Here is a 19,394-nt window from a genome sequence, read left to right as displayed (position 1 = left end):
ATAGCGCTTAATATTTGTTGAGCACTTACCAGTAAAACACTGAGAAGCTACATGCAAATCTGGTGAATTTGCCATGAAAATGATAACATTAGAGGCCTAATTCTTAAGTGAAAGTAGAAGAAAAATCCTGAAGCAAGGACATGATCACCATCTGTTCCTTTTCCTCCACCTTTCCTTCTCCCTCTTTTGCCTCCTTTGTCCTCTCCTTTTCTTTACCACAGATGGTTTTCTTAAATAAGCGTAATTCTTTGTATTCACTATCACAATCACATTACCTTAGGTACTTTTGTACATTCTGTTATGATGATACCAAAGTCAACTTTGAGTAATCGAGGGGGGAAAAGGAAGGCCATTTATAATTTGCTGAAACCAAAATAAAAATGAATAGTTGTTTTTACTTTTTAAAAGCCCCAAGACAAGATGGAGTACATAAAATAGATACACGGTCAAGGGAACTCTGGATAAGTTTGTAGGTATAGTAGACATTTTTTGCTGTGAAAATGAATAATGTCATTTCCTCATAGGCTGATAATAGGGTTTTCTACTTGAAACGTTTTATCTCTTATCCCTTTCCCAAGTTCATTGTCTGGAAGTGTCACAGAAATTTTCCAAAAGAACTGTAAAGCTTAAAGATCTCATCCATTCAAAACTTACTATGTGACAGAGTATGTCATATCTAAACACAACCCAGTTATTCTCCAATATTGGATAAAGTTTCTTAAAAGCCTTTAAGGTTCACTTTGGAAAATATTTATGTTTAGTTGTGTCATTTTAATTGGTTCTTCCAAACAAAAATTAAAGGTGCTCTGCCTTCACTTTTCTTCCTCTTTTTCAAGGTAAATTTATGACTTCACCTCTCCCCTTTGGTTTCACCTTTCACTCATGTGATCCTAAGATCTAATTTCAGCAATTGCATTTTTTGGCCTCTGAAGAATAAAAACAGATAAATGGAGAACACACATTCTTATTACTTTCAAAAGGAAAGAAAGAAAAGTTTCTATAGTCTTGAATTTCATAAAATTTTTCTTTATTTCAACTCGGTGGCAATAGAGATGACATCTCACTTCCCATAGTCACACCTCACTTTTTATGCCAGCGTTACTGTCCAGGATGGTTGATTCATATTATTGTGTGATTCTGGGCTTTTTTTCTTCACTTTTCATCTCTGGATCCCAAAGTTTATTGTACAAGATTGTAACCTTAAATGATTATAAAAGTGAAATGAAATTTGAATTTAAAAGTAAAATTTTAAAGGCAGCAAGAGTCTTAAACAGGAATTTTTCCCAGACTTACTCCAAACCAATTTTCTTTCTTGGTACCATCACTCTACAGTTGTTCAAGCAAGAAATCTGGAAGTCATTATGGATTCCTTCTGTCTCTTTTCTCATCTTATTTCTTAAGTTTCCAGTGAATTGTGGCTCTTTAGCACTTTATTGATAGTAATTAGTGCTTTAAATAAAAAGTTATTTGATTTTTGAGGATAATTTGTCATATTTTTAAACCAAGTCTAAGAGTGCAGAAAAATTCTCAAAATGGACAGATGGCTCTCAAAGGATTCCCAGCTAAAATATTTTTCTTCCTCCAACTTGCAGATTATTTCTCGTGTATTCTGGTTGCATTCCTGTGACAGTAATATGACCAGTCCCAAACTGGAAGATGCATTGGAGGAATTCTGCAGCATGCCTCTTTCAGAGAGATCCCGTCTGTCTTACCTCATCGGACTCACTCTTCTGCACTACTTAGACATTTACAACTTCACATACAAGGCAAGTTGCTGTTGATGAAATAGTTTTATATTTATAGTTTAATATAAAATATTTTATTACATGTGTATGCTTAATACTATAAGGAATGAAATCCATTTATACCACTTTTGTAATTTTAGCTTTATTTTAGAACTAAATGGGACTTTAAAGATCATATATGATAAATTTGCATATTTTATAGGTGAGGAAATTAATATTATTGCCTTATTTTTTTAACTTTATAATGATTTTTATTTTTTCCGTTATAGCTGCTTTGCAGTGTTCTGTCAATTTTCTGCTGTACAGCATGGTGACCCAGTTACACATACATGTATACATTCTTTTTTCTCACATTATCATGCTCACAGCAGGATCTCATTGCTTATCCATTCCAAAGGCAATAGTCTGCATCTATTAACCCCAAATTCCCAACCCATCCCACTCCCTCCCCCTCCCCCTTGGCAACCACAAGTCTTTCTCCATGTCCATGATTTTCTTTTCTGCCAAGAGGTTCGTTTGTGCTATCTATTAGAATCCAGATACAGGTGTATCATATGGTTATTTTTCTTTCTCTTTTCGACTTACTTCACTTAGTATGAGAGTCTCTAGTTCCATCCATGTTGCTGCAAATGGCATTATGCCATTCTTTTTTATGGCTGAGTAGTATTCCATTGTGTATATATACACACCACTTCTTAATCCAATTGTCTGTCATGGACAGTTGGTTTTTTTCCATGTCTTGGCTATTGTGAATAGTGCTGCAATGAACATGGGGGTTCATGTGTCTTTTTCAAGGGAAATTTTGTCCAGATATACGCCTAAGAGTGGGATTGCTGGGTCATATGGTAATTCTATGTATATTTTTCTTTTTTTTTTTTCCTCCATTCTGCAGCATTTTATTTTATTTTTTTTTCTATGTATATTTTTCTAAGGTACCTCCATACTGTTCTCCATAGTGGTTGTACAGCTTACATTCCCACCAACATTGCAGGAGGTTTTCCTTTTCTCCACACCCTCTCCACATTTGTTTTTTTGTGGAATTATTAATGATTACCATTCTGACTGGTGTGAGGTGGTACCTCATAGTAGTTTTGATTTGCATTTTTCTAATAGTCAGTGATGTTGAGCATTTTTTTTTTCATGTGCTTATTGGCCATATTATTGCCTTATTAACTCTCAATTTGTATATCCAAGACCAATAATTAATTTTAATATACACTACACTAAAGTATGAAATACAAATGTTATAATAAACTTTTTTAAAGTGATTAAACATTAATTTGATAGGATAAAAATAAAGATTAGAACAAAGTTTTTTTTTTCCTCAAGTAAAAGAATAGGGTTTTTTGATATTTAAAAAATTACTTTTTTTGTGGTTCCTTTATCAAATTTAGATAGAGGCTACAGTTCTTATCCAGTAGAATGAAACAGTCATTATTAGAGTTATAAAGGCAACATAACTCCATCTTACAATAAGTAGATGCTTTATAAGTGCTTATTGAATAAAAAACTGAAAGAAAAATATAAACATAGGAAAATCAAACACCTATATTTGCCAAGTCTATAGGTCAAAATTATTTACATTATTGAAAACACTGAAAAAAAAATGTTTTACCCTTTAAGAAAAACCAGAAACAACACAGCTGACTTGCTGAAACATTGTAGCAAAGGAGATGCAGTCATTTTAGGACTAATCATAAATAATCCTATCTGTGGTCATCATTATCCCACACTTATATTCTGTACTGGTGCCCTAACTGGCCTGCTATCTCCACATTTGTCCTCACCACCCCAAACCCACCCCACCACACCCTATGCAGAGTGATCCTTTTAAAACTTAAAGCATATTGTGTAACTTTTTTCTGCTTAACACCTTCCTGTGGCTCCTCATTTTATTCCAGTAAACCCCCAAATCCTGTTGGGGCTCCAGAGCCTGCAACACCTCCCTGTTTTTAAAATCCCATTTCCTACCTGACATCTCCTTGGGTCTATGGCTGCTACATGAGACCACTCCTGGAGGTGTTCTTCATGTGATTTGCAGAACTATGCATCCTTACTCAACACTGACCTTCTCAATAAGATACCCTGACAATCCTATTTAAAATGCAACCAGGGAGTTCCTGTCATGGCCCAGCAGGTTAAGAACCTGACTAGTATCCAAGAGGATGCAGGTTCTATCCCTGGCCTTTCACAGTGGGTTAAGGATCTGGCATTATCATGAGCTGTGGTGTAGGTCACAGACATGGCTTGGACCCTGCATTGCTGTGGCTGTAGTGTAAGCTGGCAGCTGCAGCTCTGATTTGACGCCCAGCCTGGAATTTCCATATGCCACAGGTGCAGCTCTAAAAAGAAAAAAAAAGTTAAAAAATAAAAAATAAAATGCAACCAGTCTCATCTACAGCACTCCCAAACCTCCTTTCCTTCTCTGTTTTCTGTTGCACTTCCAGCATACTATATATTTTATTTAATATTCATGTTTGTTGTTTATTTTATATCTACCTCTATTTGGATATAGGCTCCACAAGAACCTCTTGTTCACTGAAACATTTCAAAAGCCAAAAACAGTGCTTGGCCCTTAGAGGAACTTAGCAAATACCCATTTACTAAACAAATAACTCTTTTTTTACGTAAATTATAACCTAAACTGCATATAAATTGAAATTATTAATTTTTCATCTAAAATTTTAATCCTTAATAATGTCTCTGCAGAGCACGTATCAAATCAATTATTTCTTGTTGAATATAGTAATTAAATATGTACATTTTACAAGCTGAAGACCATTCCTGATTATTGTAAATAAAAATAATGATGTAGTCAGTTTATTTCTGATGTAGGCATGCCTAGAGTTTGGGCAGAACTGGAAGCAAAATTAAGACACTGAATCCAATTAGAAAGATCTGATTGCAATTAGTAGCTGTGCTATTGAGACAGCTATGTCTTTGTGATATCTCTCCACCTGATCTTGTGCTCATAATGGTGGCCTTTGACCCTCCTGAACATGCCAAGAGCTTTCCCTCTTCATGAACCTCAGATATCTTTGCCCCTCTGCCTGTTGCCTTCCTTTCTTTATTCTTTCTGTGGTTTGTTCTTTCTCTACTTTGGGGTGCCATCTTGAAAAGACTTCTTTTGCTTTCGTAGTGAAACTTCCTAATGCCTCACATTCCCCAGCCTTTTGCTTATTAACTTGCTTCATATCTGTTGCTCCTACTAAAACAAAGCCCCCTGAGTGGAAGGATGATGCCATTTAGTGCACCACTACACCTATTACCTTATACCAATCGCCTCACCCAGTGCTGGGAACTCAGTTAATATTTGTCAAATAAATGAGTGAATAAGAGAATAAAATTTAAATTTTAAAAATATTTTCAATGTTACTTTCTGCAGCAGAAATGCATTATGGGATTATGATTAAGCCTGAGAAATCACATGAACTGCTTCTTTTTTTTTTTTTTTTTTTTGTATTTTTAGGGCTACACCCATGGCATGTGAAAGTTGCCAGGCTAGGGGTCTAATCAGAGCTGTAGCTGCTGGCCTACAGCACAGCCATAGCAACACAGGATCCAAGCCGCATCTGTGACCTACACCACAGCTCATGGCAACGCCAGATCTGAGGGAAGTCAGGGATCAAACTTGTGTCTTCATGGATACCATTTGGGTTTGTTAATGCTGAGCCACAACGGGAACTCCCACATGAGCTTTTTGACACAGCTTTTCTGATCTTAAGGAGCACATTACATGATTTTTGAATAATAGTACATGTGAAAATTATATAATTGACATTTTCCTTTCAGACATTTAAAATCATTTATTTTGGCAAATTTATTGAGGTATAATTTATATATCATAAAATTCACTCATTTTAAGTGTAAGATTTAATTTTTTTAGTAAATTATAGAATTATGCAACAGTTACCACAATGTGTTTTAAAATATTTCCATCCACCCAAAAAGAAATGTTGTGTCCATTTACAGTCACTTCTCATTCTGACCTCTGGTACAGGAAACCTCTAATCTATTTTCTGTCTCTATACATTTGCCTTTTATAGATATTTTATTTAAATTTAATCATATAATATGTGGTCTTTTTGTCTGCCTTTGTTCACTTAGTATAATGTTTTGATTTTCATACATGTTGTAACATGTGTCACTATTTTATTTCTCTCTATTGCCAAATAGTATTCCAGCTTAAGGATATATATTTTGTTCATCCATTCATTTAGATTGTTTCCACTTGTTGGCTATTGTGAGTAATGGTGCTATGAACATTCTGATACAAATCTTTGTGTGAGCATAAGTTTTTATTTCTCTTGGGTAAATATCTAGGAATGGAATAGTTGGGTTATAGAGTAAATTTATGTTAAACTTTCAAGGTAGCTGTACCTTTTAATATTCTCATCAACTGTGTTTGAGGGTTCCAGTTTCTCCACATAAATCATATCTTTCTTTTTCTTTTTTCTTTTCTTTTTTTTCTTTTTCTTTTCTTTTTTGCCATGCCTGCAGCATGAAGAGGTTCCCAGACAAGGGATCAATCATTTCTTTTTATTCTGTTCCTGTTAGGTGTTTTTTCCTAAGGAAGATCAAAAGCCGGTGGAAAAGATGATAGAACTCTTCATAAGACTGAAAGAGATTCTCAGTCAAATGGCTTCCGGTGCACGACCGCTGCTAGACAGAATGAAATCCCTGAAACAAATGCATCTGCCCAGAAGTTTTACATTAACACAGGTAGAAAAGTCACCCAGTAACGTTCATGTTAGAAAATTCCTTTTGTCATATTAACTTTTATTTTGATTAGTTATAATACATTCAGCTACAAATATAGTACATTGACAAAAACCACTTACTGGAAAACTCTGACAAAACTTCTTGCCTCTTATTTTGGAAGTTTAGTACGCTGAATGTACATTTGGGATGCATGTTTTAAAGGAACTGTGGAATTTTAAGGATACCCTAAGCATTATCGAGTTTTCATCTGTATTATTTTTGATAGCATTTATAGCTCATGTAATGTTAATAAATCATGTATTTTTCTCTCACAGGCAATGTACAGAAGCAACCGGATAAACACACCTCAGGGATCATTTAGTACCATTTCCCAAGCACTGTGTTCACAAGGAATTACCACTGAATATTTAGTTGCTTTGCTGCCCTCTTCTCAGAGGCAGAAAGGCAACCACACCAAGGATTTTTTGACTCATAAATTAAGTAAAGAGCAAATTGCTGCAAAATATGGAATTCCCTTACATGCCAGTGAGTATACTTCAAAATTAGCATGGTAGTGTCACCTCCTAACAACATTGTCTACTATATCTTAGCCTTGTAAAAAAAACCTGGCTATATTTCCTGTATTGTAAAATACATCCTTGTAGCTTATTTTATTCATAATAGTCGGTACCTCTTACTCCCTCCCTGATATTGCCCTTCCCCCCTTCCCTTTCCCCACTGGTGACTGCTGGCTCTCTATGTCTATCAGACTGCTTTTTGTTGTTGTTATATTCCATAGTTTGTTGTATTTTTTAGATTCCACATATAAGTGACAATATATAGTACTTGTCTTTCTCTTTGACTTACTTTACTTAGCAGAATACCTTCCAAGTCCATCCAGGTTGTTGCAAATGGCAAAATTTTGTTATTTTTTATGACTGAGTTCATTGTATATATGAGTTTATGGGTATACCACATCTTATTTTATAATTAAAGTATAGTTTATTTAAATGTTGTGCCAATTTCTGCTGTATATCAGAGTTACTCAAATTTTATGTATTATTTTCCATCATGGTCTATCCCAGGAGATTGGATATAGTTCCCTGTGCTACACAGTATGACATTATTGTCTATTCATTCTAAATGTAATGGTTTCCATCTTTTAACTCCAAATACCCAGTCCATCCCACCCTCTGCCCCCACCCCCTTGGCAGCCGCAAGTATCTTCTCCATGTCTATGGGTCTGTTTCTATTTTGTAGATAGGTTCATTTATGCCATATTTTAGATTCCACGTATAAGTGGTATCATATGGTATCTGTCCTTCTCTGTCTGATTTACTTCACTTAGTATGAGAATCTCTTGTTGTATCCATGATGCTGCAAATGGCACTTTTTTTTCCTTTTTAAGTCTTAGTAGTATTCCTCATGTTGTTAATCTATTCATCTGTCAATGGAGATTTGTTTCCATGTCTCGGCTATTGTGGATAGTGCTGAAATAAACATGGCAGGGGGCATGTATCTTTTTGAATTATAGTTTTGTCTGGATATATGCCCAGGAGTGGGATTTCTGGATCATAGAGTAGTTCTACATTTAGTTTTCCTAGGAACCTCTATACTGTTTTCCAGAGTAGTTGTGCCAGTTTACATTCTTTTCAGCATTATAGGAAACTTCCTTTTTCTCCACATCTTCTCCAGCATTTCTTATTTGTTGACTTATTAATGATGGCCATTCTGACCAGGATGAGGTGGTGCCTCATTGCAGTTTTGATTTTCATTGCATTTCTCTAATAATTAGTGATATTGAGCATCTTTTCATGTGCCTACTGGTCATCTGTATGTCTCCTTTGGAGAAATGTCTATTTAGGTCTTCTGCCCTTTTTTCAACTGGGTTTTTTGGTTTTTTGTTGTTGAATTGTATGTCTGTTTTGGAGAGTAAGCCCTTGTCAGTTGCATTGTTTCCAACTATTTTTTCCCATTCCTTCGGTTGTCCTTTTTTTTTTTTTTTTTTTTATGATTTCCTTTGCTGTACAAAATCTCGTAAGTTTGATTAGGTCCCATTTGTTTATTTTTGTTTTTATTTCTATTATCTTGGGAAACTGACCTAAGAAAATATTTTAAAAATTTGTGTCAGACAATGTTTTGCCTATGTTCTCTTCTGGGAGTTTTATGCTGTCTTGTCTTAGGTTTAATTCTTTAAGCCATTTTGAGTTCATTTTTGTGCATGGTGTGAGGGTATGTTCTGGTTTCATTCATTTACATTGCCCCTGTCCACTTTTGCCAGCACCACTTGCTGGAGAGACTGTCTTTTTTCCATTTTTTATTCTTTCTGCCTGTATCAAAGATTAATTGACTATAGGTGTCTGGGTTTATTTCTGGGCTCTCTATTCTGTCCCATTGATCTGTATGCCTGTTTTTGTACCACTACCACCCCATTTTAATTACTGTGACTTTGTAGTGTTGTCTAAAGTCTGGGAGAGTTATGCCTCCTGCTTTGTTATTCTTTTCCTGAGGATTGCTTTGGCAGTTCTGGGTCTTTTATGGTACCATATAAATTTTTGGATTATGTGTTCTAGTTCTGTGAAAAATGTCATAGGTTATTTGATAGGGATCACATTAAATTTTTAGATTGCTTTGAGTAGTATGGCCATTTTAACAATATTAATTCTTCCAATCCAGGAGCATGGGATATCTTTCCATTTCTTTGAATCCTTTTTCATTTCCATTATTAATGTTTTATAGTTTTCAGCAGGTAAGTCTTTTTACCTTCTTGGTCAAGTTTATTCCTAGGTATTTAATTTTGGGGGATGTGATTTTAAAAGATATTGTCCTTTTATATTCCTTTTCTAATATTTCATTGTTAGTATTTATAAATGCAACTGATTTCTGAATGTTAATCTTATTTCCCACTATTTTGCTGTATTCATTGATCAGATAGAGTAGTTTTTGTGTGGTGTCCTTAGGGTTTTCTATATATAGTATCACATCATCTGCACATAGTGACAGTTTTACCCCTTCTCTTCCAGTTTGTATACCTTTTATTTCTTTTTCTTTTTTCTTTTTTGGCTGATTGCCGTGGCTAGGACTCCCAGTAATAGTTTGAAGAAAATCAGTGAAAGTGGGCATCCTTATCTTGTTCCTGATCTTAGTGGGAAGGCTTTCAGCTTTTCTCTGTTGAGTATTATATTGGTTGTGGATTTGTCGTAAATGGCTTTTATTATGTTGAGTTATGTTCCCTCTATGCCCTTACCATTTTGGTAAGAGTTTTTAAAATGAATGGAGGTTGAATTTTGTCAGATGCCCTTTCTGCATCTATTGAGATGATCATGTGATTATCGAATTTTCTTTTTTTTAATGTAATGTATTACATTTGATTGATTTGAACCATCCTTGTGAACTTGGATGGTCATGGTGTATGACCTTTTTCATTTATTGCTGGATTTATTTGGCTAAAATTTTGTTGAGAATTTTTGCCTCTATATTCATCAAAGATATTGGCCTATAATTTTATTTTTTGGTAGCATCTTTGTCTAGTTTTGGTATTAGGGTGATGGTGGCTTCATAGAATGTCTTTGGGAGTGTTTCTTCTTCAATCTGTTGGAAGCATTTAAGAAACATTGATATAAGTTCCTCTTTGTATGTTTGATAGAATTTGCCTGTGAAGTCTTGAACTTTTGTTTATGGGAGTTTTTTTAATTACATATTCAACTTCATGTCTAGTATACCACATCTTCTTTATCCATTCATCTCTTGAGGGACACTTAGTTTGCTTTCATATCTTGGCTATTGTAAATAATTTTGCTATGAACATTGGAGTGCATGTATCTTTTTGAATTAGTGTCTTTGATTATTTTGGATATATACCCAGGAGTGGAATTGCTGGGTCATGAGTTTTATTTTCAGTTTTTTGAGAAAAGCTCTATATACTGTTGCTACAGTAGCCACACCAATTCACATTCCTACCAACAGTGTACAAGTGTTGCCTTTTCTCCATATCCTTGTCGATATTTTTCTTTTTCTTTTCTTTTTTTTTTTTTTGCTTTTTAGGGAAACTTGCAGCATATGGAGGTTCCAGGCCAAGGGTCGAATTGGAGCTACAGCTGCTTGTCACAGCCACAGGCACAGCAACACAGGATTTGAGCCTCATCTGTGACCTACACCACAGATCATGGCAATGCTGAATCCTGGACCCACTGAGTGAGGCCAGCGATTGAACCCACATCCTCATGGATACTAGTTGGATCTGTTCCTGTTGAATACAGCAGGAACTCCTTGTATTCTTTTTGATGATAGCCATTCTCAAATGTGTGAGATAATATCTCAGTGTAGTTTTGATTTGCATTTCCCTGAAGATTAGCAATGTTGAGCATCTTTTCATGAGCCTATTGGCCATCTGAATTTCCTCTTTGGAAAAATGTCTATTCAGGTCTTCTGACCATTTTTTTAATCCAGTTGTTTTTTTTTTTAATTTTGAATTGTAATCTTAGCCTTTTATAATAAATGAAGCATTAATTTTCCCCAAAATTAAAACTAGAAAACACTCATATAATACTTACCACACATCAAGCATGTTATGTGTATCAACTCATTTACTCTTCACACTAGCTCTGAAGTAGATGCTACTATAGCTACATCTTAGTAAGAGAAATGATGCACAAATAGATTAAGTAACCTAGCTATGGTTGTCCAATATAAAAGTATCAAAGTTGTGATTTCAACCCAGGCAGTCGGCTGCAAAGCCTAGCCTCTTAACCACGGCACTAGGAATTTGTCAGTCATAACTACACCTTGCCAGTAAACAATACAACATGCTTTAAATCTCCTCAGGTCAATATTTGTCTTAACTTTTAGAAAAAGAAGTAGAAATTTTTATTACACATAGAAGAGCTTCATAAATACAGCAGAACTATAAACATTCAGTAGCATTTGATGTATAAGCTTTGAGATACAAAATATGATCAGTTGAGGGATTACAAATAATATAGGGATATTTAGCATAACAATTGGATTGACTCATTTATGTGTTTATTAACTCATTCAATAAACATTTATTGAACAGTTCTTATGTATCTGGTACAATAGCAAATTTTTGTATATATTTTTTAAATTAGTGTTGGTGAGAAAGATCTGTTTGAAGAAATTCTGAAATGTTTTCAACCTTTCTAACTCCTCTTGTTTAAATGCCATCACTTACTATAAGCTTGCTTATTGGGTTTGACCTGTATACCCAAAGAAGATATTTACTATGCTTTCTTACTTTGACACCGGATGTTTCGTGTTTATTAATAATAAAGGGAGTATAAGACTTGTATTTTGGGGTACTAGAATAATAGCCTTTGTTAATTTACCATGAATAGATTTTAAAGGCATATAATAAATGATTTTACTATACTTTCTCTTTCCAGCACCCTTTTGCTTTTCCCTTTATAAAGACATCATTAATATGCCTGCTGGACTTGTGATTTGGGCTTTCTTGAAACCTATGTTGTTGGGAAAGATCCTGTATGCACCATATACCCCCGTCACAAAGGCAATAATGGAAAAGGTTTGACTGTTACAACTCACATTTTCTATCTTGAGTATTGAGATGATTTTAAAATAGTCAGCTTCCAAATTTACTCTAGCTGGCTCAGATTTCTTTATAGCTTACATACTATTTCCTTTGACTTTCTGAAACTCTTAATTAACAATTCTCAACTTCAGGCCTGTATATGTGTAAACAGCGTACATTGGATGATAGCTCCTTCAAGAGAAATGAACCATGTTGACACTCGAGAGTGAGGTTAGTTAAAGCAAAACCTCAGATTTTTCAATTTATCTCCAAAAGCAGAAAAAATTTCTACAACTGGCATCTAACTTTGAAAGTATGTAAAAATAGTGGCACTAGAGAAAATAATACTGGGACATTATATAACTAGTTTGAACAAAAACATTTGCTGAATTATAGATTCTTGGCTTTGTATTTGATTGTACAATTTAACATCTTCCAATTATATAGAAGACAGATGTTGAGAAAGACAACATTATTAATACTAACTGTATTTATCATCCACCTAATATAAGCATAATAACATTTCTCTCTCACTTTTAAAGTTGGCTTAGTGATTTGAATTATAAACTGGATGCTTTTAAAAGGATGGAGTAAAAGTGGGGAAAAGATCTCTGCTTTACCATTACTTAGTCATAAAACTATAGTTTATGTAAATATAAATTATTGTTTAGGTCTATATAAAAATGGACATGAAGTCATAACTGATTTCTAGAAATTTTTTCCATTTTAGTGTTTATATTTTAATAGCTTATTTGCTTTATTGACTATGCATTTCTACACAGTTTTGCATAAATGAAATCATTACATGCTTATTTTCTAAGTGCAATCTTTTTTTCTTTCCTTTTTGCTTGACTCTCACTTCTTTTCTTCCTGCTTAATCCTACTCTTCCTTATAAACTAATGTATGTTAGCATTTAAGCATGTGTCTTTCTATGATTTACATACATTCCTTTAATCAGTTATATGTTATTATATTCTATGCATGTTCATATACAGAATCCTTTGGTCATTGTTTGCATAATTAAAACGAGGTTTCATTATAATACTTTCCTACGTATTTCTTTAGTCACACAACACCTTGTGGCAATTCTTCCAATTCAACAGATATAATTTATTCCTTCTTTTTGAAGATTGCAAATTTTTTCCATACCATAGAATTTGCTTAGTCAATCCCAGTTGTTGGGCATTCATTTTGTTCCCAGTGTTTCCATGTTGCTCATGTAAACAGTATGACAACAAATAACTTTTGTGCAAAGGACTTTATACCATGGTATTTTTATTTCACTGAAGTGAATGTTCAAGATGGAGGGATTGAAGGATATTGGATTCTATTTTTATGATTTTTGTCAGATTGCTTTCCAGAAAAGGCTATACACATCCCTGTCTACCAGCAACACATAACAGTATCCTTCTTCTTATATCCTTGAACTAGTAGCAAAATATGCTATTGGTAAAAATGGATAGCTTGTGATAATTCCAGAAGACATGCTTTCATTTTGGCTGTAAATTCTCTGTGGACATGAAGTAAACCCTAAATTTTCTGTAATTTTTATAAGTGATCTTGACCCTATGAAAACTGCCACTTAAAAACTTTTGTCCATGTGGGAAATTTCTGACAATGTTTTACTAACTCCACATTTTAGAACTGTTTCTTAGAGTTATATAACTAAATAACCTTAAAGATAACTTTTCAAAATATAGGAAAAAATACTAATGGACCAGACTGATTTCTGTTTCTTTGTGTTTAAGTCTAATGTAACTCTGAGGCAGCTGGCAGAATTAAGAGAAAAATCTCAAGAGTGGATGGATAAGTCACCACTTTTCATGAACTCCTTCCACCTGTTAAACCAGACTATTCCAATGCTCCAGGTAGGAGATGGTTCTGTCATTCACCTTCATATGAATTATAATTCTTTGAGATTTTAGTCACCTTCATAATGGGGCTGGGAAGATAGTAACTTAGAATCCATATTTATCAGATTAAAATTTATCAGACCTCTAGAGAGCAGGTCTGAGACAGGATAACAGATCTGTCACTCATGTTTGTAACCATCCTCACCTCTCCTACCACAATTTCTCTGTCTGTAATTCAGAGGTAAACCATCTGACAAGTTGATCCTGAGACAGAGCTAGTGAGGTAAATCTATTTTCCAAAAATAAGATGTGGTAAAAACTACTTAAAATATGCTGATTTTATTATATTTCTAAATTATGTCTCGTTATTTTAACCAAACCAGTCTTCCTAAAATACTAATATTCTGAAAAGTAATGTTAAATTCAGGGAGATCTTTGCTTGAAACATTTGACACTCCAGGTTAAAGATTTGACAATGCAGCTCAAATCCAATGAACACTAGTTGAAAAGTGTAATCTGGAATTCTTATAAAAGATGCAGGATTTTCTGAAGATGATGCAAGTAGTGTGGGGAAATGCTCCAGGCTCAAAGAGAGCTATTGGCAGCTAAACATCAAGCAGCAGAGTTAGATCCATTATCAATTTGAGAAGAGAAAATTGTCAGGAATGGTGACAACTTAGGAACTTCAGGAGAGTATGGCTTTCATATCAAAGAATTCAGAAAGGCCCTTGGAAAACTAATGGAGCCCTAGAAGATTTTTGCAACAACAATAAAAATGCCCTTCTTTGTAATCATGTTCAAGAAGTTAAACATAGAACAAAGAATTTGTGTCATACAACTTTATTAGAAAAGTCATATCCAAGAGATACTTTACTCCGTCTTTGTTTTGACTAACAATTAGTCCATGGTTATTATAAATAATAAAATTAAGTTCTAAAATATATATTTAACACAATTATTATAAATAAAATTTTCATCACACATCTTCCCTACAGTTTACTCTTAAATTCAGTTCTAACTTTAAGCATGTCCATTTTAAGTGAGCTTTTTTTAAGTGAATCTCAGATAACAAAAGCTACATGGACAGTACTGACACATGTATTTTCCTCAGTGGAAAATTGATCTTTTTCCCCTAAAACTCTTTTTCTGTGAACAGATAAAAATCCCACACATATTATTTCATTAAGGAAAGTTTTGATGGCTAAAGCAGTCAATTAACAAGGGGTATGATCTATGCATAATAGTTCCAAAGTACAATAATTTGCTAAGAAGAAATTCTGTGACTATTTCCGTAAAGGGATAATCTTTTTTTTAAAGGGATCCTGTAATGACCTAAAGATGCTAAACAGTATCTTCATTCTATCCAGACAAAAGAAGTTATTATTCTTAATTATTGAGGAAAATTTATTTCTAAAACATGTACAGAATTTGAAACTTAAAGCTTTCACATGACCTGGCTTTGCCATTGTGAACTCTCATTCTTTCTTTCATTTTTAACCATCTCTACGATGTTTTGATTATCCTCATGTGTGTCATTTCAGTCAGTCCAGCAAGTAAAACAGTCAAATCAAATAGTGTTACATGAAACTTCAGTTACAAATCATTTAGGGAGAAATACATTTCTCTCTTTTTTTTTTTAACTCTTTTTGCTTTGTGCACGCTGACATAGAGGTAAAAGAAAATGACTGATGCTTACATTTGAAAGAACTCTTTACATTAAATCTACAATTTTATGCATTTATCTTATGTGTCAGTGAAAAACCACCAGCTATTACAAAATAGGACAAATTAGATGACAAAAGAACCAAAAAACAATAAAAATTATATCTGAATGTGGAAAGTATTGTACCCATAGTGTCTTCACATGCTCCTCTTCTGTGTACTTATGCACAACACATTGTTCCCTCGGATAAATGCACCCCCATACTTATTCTTCAGTTCTCCGTTTACATACTCCTCCATCTGTTCCAAGGCAACATTCATGTAGCCATCCAGGAAAACCAGGGTCCGTCAGTAATCCATTCCAGAATTTAATTTTACCACTACTGGTTGTCCAGTGATTTTCTTGAGGAAGTCACTGGGTGTTTGCTTCTTCATACTCATTTTAACAATCCTGATCAGAAATTTGGGAGTTAGGAAACCTGAATGCTAATCCCAGCTCTGCCACTTAAGTAGCTTTGTGCCTTGGATAACTCATCATTTCACCTCACCAGGAGCCAGGTTCCTCACCTCTCAGCCAGGATCAGAACCCCCACTCCAGGAACCCCACAATCCCAACCTCCCTGCCATTGTGAGCTCTTAAACAAGTGACTTAGAATACTTGCTACAGTTTATGGATCTCTAAAATGATAACCACTGCGCAAACTTGTGAAGATCATCTGTGTGGAAGCATTCGAAAATAGTATTGTATATCATAGACAGGATTGATTGTAACGAGAGATGGAAGAATGGAAGTAGAGTTTGATGCGTCACCTCTGAATTGCAGTTCGCACAGTGCCTTGCTTATTAGTAATGCTCTGATTTAGGTTTTCCACAATGCACAAATTAATTCCTAGTAAATAGTTAGACGTTAAAGACCTTGGGTTATCATGGTGTGTAGCTATGTGATAGCCATCTGTCTTCATGCTACCAACTACTCTAAGATGCCTCAGCAGCTATAGATTTAGCCAATTAAATCTATTTTATACATACTCTGTTAATACATAATATTCTTAATCATTTATCTCCATGATAACATAACAAGATATTGATAAGACGGAAAGAATAATAAGTTCTACTCAACTATTCTTTCTTTATTTTTTATTTTTATTCATTTATTTATTTTCTTAGGGCCACACCTACAGCATATGGAGGTTCCCAGTAGCCTGGGATCCTCCATATGCTGTAGCCCAATCAAAGCTGTAGCCACCAGCTAGGGAACTTACATAGCTTTTTGGACCCTAGCTTTGTCATCTGTTAACTGGGGATAATAATAGTACTTACCTCTAGGTATTATTAAAAACTCAGTGAGAAAATCAAGGTAAATTCAATTAGACAGTTCCCAGCACATAGTAAGATCTCAATAAGAATTACCTAGTAGAACAACTGTAGTGATAGAATTTTCGTCTCCTAATTTGGAAGTTAGCTACATAATCCTTTATATTAAAGCATCTGTTTTTTTTTTCTTATCAGTCTTTTCATGTATATAGAATAATTTGAAGTTTAATCATTAGTTTATTTTTCCATGTTCACATAGCTGCACTTAGTACAGTGTAAAATAATACCTTAATAATTTACATTTAACTATTCTGATTAGATACTACTTTGCAGGAAAGTAACCTGAAGCTGGAAAAGGCTGAGTGCTTGCTGAAAGACTCACAGCTGGGAAGTGGTAGGATTAGAATATAAATCAGTTTTGTCACGTCAAATTCCACATAGACATCAGTTTGGTTTTTGTTGTCGTTTTGTGGTGTTTGCTTTTTTTTTTTTTTTTTTTTTTTTTTTGCTGCACTGGCAGCATGTGGAAGTTCCCAGGCCAGGGATCAAACCCACACCACCTGAGTGACCCAAGCCACTGCAGAGACAACAATGGATCCTTAACCCACTGTGCCACAAGAGAACTCCCTAGACATCACTGTTTTTTAAAGTTATTTTTAGTGGTTGAGTATTATTCCATTGTATATATTACCATATCTTCTTGATCCACTCAGCCATTAAAAGGAACGAAATACCTGCATTTTTAGCAACATGGATGGACCTAGAAATTATCATGCTAAGTGAAGTCAGCCATACAATGAGACACCAACATCAAATGCTTTCACTGACATGTGGAATCTGAAAAAAGGACAGAATGAACTTCTTTGCAGAACAGATACTGATTCACAGACTTTGAAAAACTTATGGTTTCCAAAGGAGACAGTTTGAGGGGTGGGGGGATGCACTGGGATTGTGGGATAGAAATCCTATAAAATTGGATTGTGATGATCATTGTACAACTATAAATGTAATACATCCATTGAGTAACAAAAAAGTTACTTTTGTTTCAATTGAACAAAATTCAATTATGAACCATCAAAATTGTGCATAACCTGTGTGAAAAATAAATGATATTATAGCTGTAGAGAAAAAGGATTGTTAAATTGAATATGATTTCCTAATATTGTTAATTATGGTCATATTGGCCAATTTAGCACAGTGACCAGTTTGTGTCTTTAGAGAAGCAAAAACCCAGCCTTTCAAGTGATTACCAGCCACACCCCTCTTTCTTTCTCAAAGATGTGTGTGGGAGCCTTTGCATGATGATGCATTGTTTACTGCCTAATAGTGGTACCTCATTTCACTGTGGGTGTCATTAGAGAGACAAATGATTAAACATGTTTTCTTCTTGTACTAAAACTGACTTCTTATTATTATTCGTTAGAATACTCTAAGGAACCCCTTTGTGCAAGTTTTCATCAAATTCTCTGTCGGACTTGATGCTGTTGAACTATTGAAACAGATAGATGAACTTGGTGAGTCCAGATTGACAAAACTGTTATTCACTAGTCATGTCAGAAATGTGAAAAACATTGTCCCATATAAGATCTTCTTTTTTTTTTTTTCTGTATTTGGTTTCTCTCTAGCTATTCTGAGGAAAGTAAAATTCTGATATATCCATCCACCTTCTTCCTAGTTAATTGTACAGTTACAGATAGTAATGAATATTTGGATACCCAGTGTCCATAATTAGTTTCAGTAATTATAAATGCAACATATTCTGTATAAATGCAGCTTGTCCTTCAATCACAAGTAGGTGGCTAGAAGAGGTCACCTTTTTTTTGGGGGGGGGTAACTTGATGAAAAAAGCAAGTCTATAAAGACATAAGAAGATAAAATGGTTTATTCCTGGCTACATTTATAATTTTATCTCCACTGGCCTCTGTATCACTTTGACTACCTCAGAATGTAACCAGAAGAGGTTATAGAGTTAGCAAAAGCAAAACAAAGACAATACAGAGACTCAAAAAAAAAAAAAAACCTAAATCAGTATTCAAGGTCGACTCCTCCTCTCATGATCATTTAAAAGGAACAGGCTGAAGAGGATCAAAGAAGGCTGTCTGAACTTATGCATTCCCTCTGCCACATCCCCACCTTCAACCTAAGAGATGCAAGATATTTAATTCAGTCTGTGTCTGACTCCCTGTTGCTATGCAACCATGGATATGAGGAAGAGATTGAGAGCATCAGAATTTGGCAGCAGTTGAGCAAATGCCCCTCCTCCTTCCCAGCGCTACTGGGACTTAAGTGATTTAGGTTGTAAACCAGTGCGGAGGAATTATGCCTACACTTACATGGTGTATAATTGTCTGTACTTTATGATCGTTAACCCAATTTGACTAAAGAAAAATACTAGTGATTTATTCTCTAAAAGTATCATTTGGGTAAGAAAGCATTTGATCAAAATATCGGGGATAAACTACAAAGGTCTTATATAATTTTTTTCATTCTTAACTGTAGATATAGTAGATAAGTTTTAAAATTAAAATAAAGTCAAAATGACTCTAGCAGTGAGACTTGCTATTTGTATA

General features: G+C 34.4%; 1 protein-coding gene and 1 pseudogene across 1 annotated transcript in view; one reads left to right on the top strand and one right to left on the bottom strand.

The window, feature by feature from the left end:
* ABCA12 (ATP binding cassette subfamily A member 12) overlaps positions 1-19,394 on the top strand; it is a 353,621-nt gene that overhangs the window by 258,695 nt on the left and 75,532 nt on the right. Inside the window, exons 18-23 of the mRNA XM_084999025.1 lie at positions 1,593-1,766; positions 6,303-6,467; positions 6,782-6,992; positions 11,849-11,988; positions 13,744-13,863; positions 18,248-18,338. Of these exons, the coding sequence (XP_084855151.1) occupies positions 1,593-1,766; positions 6,303-6,467; positions 6,782-6,992; positions 11,849-11,988; positions 13,744-13,863; positions 18,248-18,338 (901 nt within the window). The remainder of the gene's footprint in view (positions 1-1,592; positions 1,767-6,302; positions 6,468-6,781; positions 6,993-11,848; positions 11,989-13,743; positions 13,864-18,247; positions 18,339-19,394) is intronic.
* On the bottom strand, positions 15,709-15,951 carry LOC146396130 (U6 snRNA-associated Sm-like protein LSm6 pseudogene; annotated as a pseudogene).

Source organism: Sus scrofa, chromosome 15 (genome assembly GCF_054392235.1).
Source record: "Sus scrofa isolate SSC_HxYL_T2T_F1_AM1 chromosome 15, Sscrofa_HxYL_maternal_Yorkshire_Landrace_v2.0, whole genome shotgun sequence".
Lineage (NCBI taxonomy): Eukaryota > Metazoa > Chordata > Mammalia > Artiodactyla > Suidae > Sus > Sus scrofa.
This window is presented reverse-complemented; position numbering and strand designations above follow the sequence as displayed.